Here is an 8,364-nt window from a genome sequence, read left to right on the forward strand (position 1 = left end):
GCCATATAACGTGCGTGGTGGAAGTGAGGTAGGACTCCCAAGAGGAGTCGAGTCCTCGGACTCGCGGTTCTGTAACTACCTGAACGTGGGCTCTACTCTACGGTTCATAAGACTCGATCGTAGTGTCCGCGTGTGACTCAAATTACCTACAAAGCGAAGACGTGAAACAAAGAACTCTGTTGTGCCGTACAAACCAAAAGCGAGAACCTCCCTTTATCAAAAAACCTTCGACAACAAACCGACACCTTTTGACAATTAGTATTCTTTACTGAGACCTTTTTCGACGTCTATCTCGGTAATTCTTTACTTACGTTAGACTAATAAATTAACAAAATTACAACAAAATATCTTAGTAATTCGAAACAAGGTCAAAGGTCTCAATCTGGCCTATTATTTTTAGTTACGCAAAGCAAATAGGGAGTAGTGTACATAGCGGAGGAAGCGTTCCATTTGCTCAACTTTGGCGACTTCAGGAGGCGTCGCGGAGAAGAGCGTGAAGTGTACCTACGTAGTTCATGGGTTAAAAAAAATAGAACCGGGTGACACATAAACTCAAACTGGTGGGACGGAATTTACCTAAAGTCGATGTAAATAGTTGTGTTTATGCCATCGTTCATTGTTAAATTTAACATGAATTTCTTTTGTGCTCACAGACGTCCTACTTTTTTGGGTTGTCAAAATGTAGACTTGGAAAATAAAAGGTTTACAAAGTGTTGTGTAAGTATTTCCGGTAGGCTGAGGTGACGTGTAAGACCAACCTAGTCTATTGTCCCTTTGTTTCTGTAGGTTTTTTATACAAAAAAAGTTATATCTCTAATAGTAATTAGAAATTATCCTGCTGGCCGAAATTAAATCCACCAAGGGCCTGATTTGGCCCCCGGGCCTTGAGTTTGACACATGTGATTCAAGGAGTTTTTTTGAATGAATCCATGAACAGACATTAGAGACAGAAATAAAGAGAGATGCTGTGATATCAAGCATAGTACTCGTACATTTACTTCAGTTTAACTTTGAGATACTTTTGTTGTAGATTCATACAATATTACAACAACAATAAATCATTATGTATTGATCAGAACCTGTTTTTTCAAAGTTCTGAATGTACTATGCACGGATAAAAGAGCTAGTTTTCTAACACAAAAGGAATTTAATCTAGCTCATTGGTAGACATGAGAGGTTAATAAAAACAGCAGCTGCGTAATCAATAAGAAATATTTACTCAAATACAATTTTTAAGTACTTTTATTGAAGATTCAGATAAATAATACAACATAAAGTCAACAATATTATCTATAACTATGTAAAAGATAATACAGGTCAGTAAAAATAAAATGTATACATTATACAAACATTAATGCAAAATAACCAAAAATTAAAGAGAAAATGATTTTTTATGGGAATAAAATACTTTTAAACTCTAAAAACGTGGGTATTCTTTATAATGAAATACTATAGAAGTATATGTATCCTTATTCAATTCTCAAACCAGTGTCACATACATTGTTATTCATCTTTCTGTCTACCATTATGTTGAATACATGTCTGCAATTGTTGTGTATATTAAAGTTTTTAAATAAAGATTGAAGTATTAAAAAAACGGTTTTTTCTCGATTCGCTGTAGTTTGTCCCTCCGCGCTCCCCGTCCTCCTGACAGCAGAGAGCAGAGTACAAACAGGCCCGTGCAGATCTGTGAATACAAACCGTTTTTTAATCGTCGTAATGCACAGATTAAAGATCATTTCGGGACACCTGTCTCCCCCCGGATCCTCTGAACACAGGCGGGACTTATGGAGGTCTGACTGCGGGGCTATAGTCACCAAAAGCCCGCAGGATGTGGTGGTTGTTCACGGGCTGAGGACCGCTGTGTGCAAGGCGAAGAGAGGAGCCTTCAAAGTAAATAACTTTAATCTGTAAACTACTTCATGTTCATCTGTAAATGTCTTAACATCTGATCTGAGGAGAATTTCTTGTTGTGTATTTTTAACTTGTGATGTGTGCCATTTTGAAAAGCACTACATGTTCTGCAAGAAAAGTGCTATATAAATAAAGCTTTATTGTATGATGTTTCTGCCAAGTGGGCTAAAGGTTAGGGACAGATAATCATGAAGCAGAGAAACTGTTACTAAAGCTGTGCAACTGTGTTCCTGTGTGGAAGAAGTATTCACAACTTAATTACAAGTACTGAAAAGACTAAGTCCTGCATTCATAACCTTAACCGTCACATGTGTAAGTGTTATTAACAAAAAGCACTTAAAGTAAAGTATTCATTGTGCACCAAGATGTTCCCAGTATTATTAAATATGAGGTTTTATAAGAATATTACCGCTGCATTAATGTGTATTTTGCATTTTACTGCTGTAGACTTTAAGGTTGAGCTCATTTAAACACCTTTATGTACTCTAATCTAATCTACGGCATTGCATCATATCGTAAAAAATCCTTTTATGTTTGTATCTTTGTTCTGTCAGAACCGCGTATCTCTAAAACTTCAACTTTTCATGAGTTTCTCTGAAAAAACAGCCCTTTTTTCAGCTTTTTGACCAAAACATTTCCCCCAAATCTAAACAGAGATCGAGCCCACCTCCTCAGGACATGTTGAGATGTCCTTGGGCAAGACCTTAAATGAACGAGCTAAGTAAAATGTAATGATGTTCCAACATAAAGGAGCATTTCAGATTATTACATAAAACATCTACACATCTGGGCATGCATGGTTTTCACTGGACAGGGAGAGGATACAAAACACATCTGGACTGAAGCTTTCAGACAAATGTAGTGCAGGGAAAAGGTACTATATCCCCTCTGAGATGTGGTGTCAGTCCTCCAGTCACCATTGAATGATATTATAATTATGACATGAGGTGGACTGATATAATGTCTCCTGCAGGACACCACGCCTGACGAGATGCTCAGCGCCGTGATGAAAGCTGTGATGACAGACGTTGGACTCTCCGCCGACAAACTGGGAGACATCTGTGTCGGTGAGATAAGACTTTACAAATCGTTCTTTGACCGCTGTCCTGTTGAATAGCGGATTTAATCTTAATTGATTTGATCTCCTAGAGATTCAAGGCTTTATTCTCGTGTGCACATTAGCTACAGTGTAGATATGGCAGTGTACAACTTAAGTCACAGGCTCCTCCAACAGTGCAACATGAATGAAGTAGAGGAGAAACCACACACACACACACACACGTATATATATATATATACACACACACACACACACACACACACACACACACACACACACACACACACACACACACACACAAATATAATAAACTAATAATGTATTCTGTGTTATATTATAGTACATTGAATACAATCAAATGTATTTCTTGTCTTATTAGCTGCAGCATTTAAGTAGGACACACTTTAAATGCAATGTGTTTTATCTGCAGGTAACGTTCTGCAGCCCGGTGCCGGTGCTCTGGTGGCCAGAATAGCTCACTTCCTCAGGTCAGTATCATCATCATCACCATCATCATCATCATCATCAGCATAATTTACAAGCATGAACAGAAAAAATACCAACCCCCAAAAACATTATAACATAAAAAACTTACTTGACATCACTGCTAAATTATATAATGAACTACCAAAGACATCAACTGACATGACAACACTTACATTAAGATAAGTAAGGTTAGTAACAATACATTAGAAAAAATAAGTAACGAGAAAAAGAAATATATAATTATTACTAATCTGTGTATCTCTCAGCGGGTTTCCAGAGACGGTTCCTGTCTCCACGGTGAACAGACAATGCTCCTCTGGACTGCAGGCGCTGTTTAACATCGCAGGTACAACTCTGCTCTCATCACTTCATAACGAATAAATACACCGTGTGTTTACCACAGACTGTATATATATTTATAAATGTATCTACAGACTGTGAAGATGTTTACTCTGTGTTTACTCTGTGTGTGCAGGAGCCATCAGGAGCGGATCCATCGACCTGGGCCTCGCATGTGGGTACGTTAAATCATCATTTGAACTTTTACATTTAAATTGTGCTTTTCCTGACAGTAAGAGTATAAAAGTGTGTGTCCTTTGTGTGTGTGTGTGTCAGCGTGGAGAGCATGTCGCTGCGCTCCATGGGGGATCCTGGAGATCTGAGCCCGAGGCTGACGGACTTCGACAAAGCCAGAGACTGCATCATGCCCATGGGGTGAGACCACTGCTGTGTGTGTGTGTGTGTGTGTGTGTGTGTGTGTGTGTGTGTGTGTGTGTGTGTGTGTGTGTGTGTGTGTGTGTGTGTGTGTGTGTGTGTGTGTGTGTGTGTGTGTGTGTGTGTGTGTGTGTGTGTGTGTGTGTGTGTGTGTGTGTGTGTGTGTGTGTATTAAATAGAAAGCTAGAATCGAAAAGGTAGCAACAAATTATATTTTTCAAAATCCCCAGATTTGTTCGTGTAGTCCTGAATCTCAAAAAACATATTGTTCCAGAAATATATTTTTGAGATACCACCAACAGTTAGTGCAAGCTCAAAATGTGTAATAGTCCTCTTAAATGAATGTGTGTAATCACAAAATGTATTATCACAATACCAAAAATGCTGTAATCTAAATTGGTATGTTCTTGCTGATGTAGTTATCATGAATTTGCTTTATTCTAAAACCCCAAATTAGTTTTTTAAGGCTTTTTTTAATTATCTCCAAAATGCTCCAATCTTTAATTTTGTGATGAGCCCTAAAATGAGTTTATATATAACGCAGAAATTGTCACCAAAAGTATCTGCCCTAAAATGGACTCTTTATAGGTGTTCCTTTGTTTTTGCAGCGTCACCTCGGAGAACGTAGCAGAGAAGTTCGGGGTCTCCAGAGAGAAGCAGGACGCCTTCGCTCTCAGCTCCCAGCAGAAGTGAGTCAAAAACCTCAAAACATCAACGCATTTAATTATTGATGACAAACTTAAATGATATGTAAAAGATATAAGATTTTTTCTCGCTATTTTCCTCAAGATCCATTGCAAATTCTGTCATGATTGCACATCAGTCAGAAGTTTTACTTATTAAATTAACATACACTAATCTGCATATATATGTGGTGAAGCAAGTGTACAGACTACGTGTAAATATACATGTGTGTGTATAGAACTTTGAATATATTGATATATTAAAGTACTTATTATACCCTTATGTACCCAGTGTCTCCAGGCAGTATTCATGTGTTTATTTCCCTCCTCTCACAGAGCGGCGCGGGCTCAGAGCTCCGGAGTGTTTGAGCAGGAAATCGTCCCGGTCAGCACGAGGATTATAGACGAGGACGGGACCGAGCGAGAGCTGACGGTTGCTAAGGACGACGGGATCAGAGCGGGAACCACTCTCTCCGGACTGAACAAACTCCGGGCCGCCTTCAAACCGGACGGCAGCACCACAGCAGGTCCGTCTCACACACACGTTCAAATCTCTACAAACCCTTCCTCCATAGTGAGGGGGGCTTTAGGCTTGGTCTAAAGCCCCCTGAGACTAATGTGTAATTTGTGATATTTGGCTATATAAACAAAATTAGATGTGATATTGTTATTTAATTTGTTTGTGTTTTTTATTCCAATAATTATATATTTTTTTATATTGGTTTTAACTCTCTCCCACACACTTTGTGTCTCAGGTAACTCCAGCCAGTTGAGTGACGGAGCAGCGGCCGTGCTGATTGGCCGGCGGTCAGCAGTGGAGGCTCTGGGTCTGCCGGTGCTCGGGGTCCTGAGGGCGAGCGCTGTGGTGGGGGTCCCTCCAGACCTGATGGGCATCGGACCGGCGTACGCTATCCCTGCAGCTCTGAAGCAGGCTGGTGTGCAAGAGATATATAAGATTAAATAAAAAAACATTATTTATATCAAGATTTCAAGTTAGAATCAGCATTACAAAGACTAACTTCCTGTTCCCCTCTCAGGACTGACCGTGGCTGACATTGATGTGTTTGAAATCAACGAAGCCTTCGCCAGTCAGGTGAGTTCAGACGTGAAAACTGATGGATTTTATTAGCTACAGCTTTATGAGCTCCTGTCGACGGTGTTTTTTAAGGTGTTAAGGAGATGCACATTTATTACAAACTTGAACTTAAGAATGAACAAAGGTCATTATGATCTCAAAGGAAGCTGTAAATCAATGTCATGTATTATTTCATCTCCCTGTCCCTCCCTCTGCGCAGGCGGTGTACTGCGTGGAGCACCTGGGGATCCCTGTGGAGAAGGTGAACCCTAACGGGGGGGCCATCGCTCTGGGTCACCCTCTGGGCTGCACCGGGGCGCGGCAGGTGGTCACGCTGCTGCACGAGCTGCGACGCAGGGGGAAGAGGTTCGTCTGATCATCTCCTTTATCACAGACACACGAGACATGTTTGAAGTGTGTCCAAACCACTGTTGTGTTCCCCCGTCTGCAGAGCGTACGGAGTCGTGTCCATGTGCATCGGGACTGGGATGGGAGCGGCGGCTGTCTTTGAATACCCCGGACCGTAGGAGACAAACACTGTGAATGTAAACCCCTTTCCGACATGACATGTTATCTGCCTTCTCAAAACCAAATATGTTTTACTCGGCTAAGAGAGGCGATTAGGCACATTGGCATTTACCACGCCCATACAATCAAGATGTTTTTACAGCACGGCGACCAACAGAAATCTACACTTGACATTATTTTGAAAGCTACCAGAGCTACTAGTTGAAAAGTGATTGTTAGGTGGATGTGTGGAACAGTCAGGAGCGCTTTCTTCCTGTAACGCCAGAGAAACAGCTTAATTTCATCAGACAACAAAAACCACACCACTCTCCATGCAGCTCTGGTAGCTCTTTTTTTTGCTTTTTGCCGCCATGCTGTTTAACATCATGATCATGTGACCCCGATTTATGGCAGTCTCACTACAGAAATATCCTCTGAGACGTGTGCAAAATGTTTTAAACCCATCCTTTACCGTCCTGGAGCAGTGAGCATTTCTCTGCTCTTCTGTTTTCTCTTGCCCGGATGAAAATGTTGTGAGTTGTACTGAATTAATAATAATATGTAAACAACATCCAGTCCACACACAACTTGCTCAACTCAAGATCCTGTGTCATGTCTGAAAGGAGCTACGAAATCCCTCTGCACTAATGCTGCTGTTCTTTAGATGTTAATACTTGTGTAGAAGATGTATTTCAAGTGCCTCTGATTCCACATGATTATCTAACCTCTCTGGTCGTTTTTCAAGAATGGATTCATCCTGCTTTTAATGTGTTTTCTGTAAAAGTCAAAGAGAGAGAGACAACCTTATTTGACATAACATTAAACCGCACCATGCCAGCAGGCCTGAATCGTCTATATTCCCTACGAATGTGTGTGTAGAGAGAATTTACTGAATGTTTTTGAGGATGTAATGACTAGAGGATGTTTTGTCAGATCTAAGGACCAATCCAAAACAGTTATTTTGCTTATAAATTAATCAGAATGACTGCTTTTCTTGCTAAATGTCCAATCTCCTGAAGTGATTTTTTATAATAAAATGTCTTCTTAAAACTGATTTTCTAAGTCACAATAAAAGATTTGCACAGGATCTGATGTACCAGGGTTACGTTTTTACTAAAAGTTTGCACAGTTCCTCTTCTCACACTAGTTGTCCTGTACAAACACATACAAAAGGAATAAACACAGCTGTCCACATTTCTCTGTGATGTTAGGAAGAGTCTCAGTCCTACATGAGCTTCTGTTTCTTCCGGGCCTGAAACTGCTCCGTTTTGCTTTTGATGGACTTGATGAGCAGAGACAGACTGGGGTCTATTGCTTTCTTCGAGGTGGTCTCAGCGCCCTCAGAGTCATTCTCCCGTTTCTCCCCCTGTGTTTTGGGGAGGCTCTGAGCGCTGAGTTCCTCCTCGGTGCGCCGCTGCTCCACCTCTCGCCTCCTCTGTTTCTCCACCTGGATGCTCTGCGTGGCTTTGGTCTTCTTGTAGCTGGGGTTGGAGGGGTCCAGGTTGAACAGGTGGGACGTGAACATGGCCTGGAAACGAGGGTCTTTAACGTCCACCTGGACACACAGAGGGGAAGGGAGAGGGATTAGTGCTAAATAAGAGAGTTCACTCACTGTACTTGTGTTTGTTTTATCGTGTGAAGTAATCCACTTGAATTACTAACCAAGCACTTATCATCAGCTAAATGCAATGTAATAATTACAACTCCAGCGAAAGTGGATAAATATGTTTTGACATTTGGGTCCCTCCATGACTTTTCCGAATGTAACTTTTAGAGTACTCCTCCAGCTGTCTTTACCCAGACTACATAGGGATGCATATCGTTGACTTTTTTACGATACCGATACCACTGAACGATACCGATACTCAACCGATACATATCGTGATACTTTCATGTTGCATAAGGGAAAAATGTAATAATCCTGC

General features: G+C 40.8%; 1 protein-coding gene and 1 pseudogene across 2 annotated transcripts in view; one reads left to right on the plus strand and one right to left on the minus strand.

The window, feature by feature from the left end:
• The first annotated feature begins 1,634 nt into the window (after nucleotides 1-1,634).
• acaa1 (acetyl-CoA acyltransferase 1) overlaps nucleotides 1,635-8,364 on the plus strand; it is a 20,645-nt gene continuing 13,915 nt past the window's right edge. Inside the window, exons 1-12 of one of the 2 annotated variants that reach the window (XR_799860.1) lie at nucleotides 1,635-1,893; nucleotides 2,888-2,981; nucleotides 3,405-3,462; nucleotides 3,727-3,806; nucleotides 3,936-3,978; nucleotides 4,076-4,174; nucleotides 4,783-4,863; nucleotides 5,194-5,384; nucleotides 5,613-5,792; nucleotides 5,895-5,950; nucleotides 6,153-6,298; nucleotides 6,384-6,945. Coding sequence is in view for 1 of the 2 variants with exons in the window: in XM_010787300.1 (XP_010785602.1) it covers nucleotides 1,720-1,893; nucleotides 2,888-2,981; nucleotides 3,405-3,462; nucleotides 3,727-3,806; nucleotides 3,936-3,978; nucleotides 4,076-4,174; nucleotides 4,783-4,863; nucleotides 5,194-5,384; nucleotides 5,613-5,792; nucleotides 5,895-5,950; nucleotides 6,153-6,298; nucleotides 6,384-6,459 (1,278 nt within the window). In the remaining variant the exon portion in view is untranslated. Of the gene's footprint in view, nucleotides 1,894-2,887; nucleotides 2,982-3,404; nucleotides 3,463-3,726; nucleotides 3,807-3,935; nucleotides 3,979-4,075; nucleotides 4,175-4,782; nucleotides 4,864-5,193; nucleotides 5,385-5,612; nucleotides 5,793-5,894; nucleotides 5,951-6,152; nucleotides 6,299-6,383; nucleotides 7,504-8,364 lie in introns of those variants that run through there. The other variant, XM_010787300.1, reaches the window with a different exon arrangement.
• Nucleotides 7,439-8,093, minus strand: LOC104959423 (ESF1 homolog pseudogene; annotated as a pseudogene).

Source organism: Notothenia coriiceps, unplaced genomic scaffold, assembly GCF_000735185.1.
Source record: "Notothenia coriiceps isolate Sejong01 unplaced genomic scaffold, NC01 NC01_scaffold00030216, whole genome shotgun sequence".
Classification (NCBI taxonomy): Eukaryota; Metazoa; Chordata; class Actinopteri; order Perciformes; family Nototheniidae; genus Notothenia; species Notothenia coriiceps.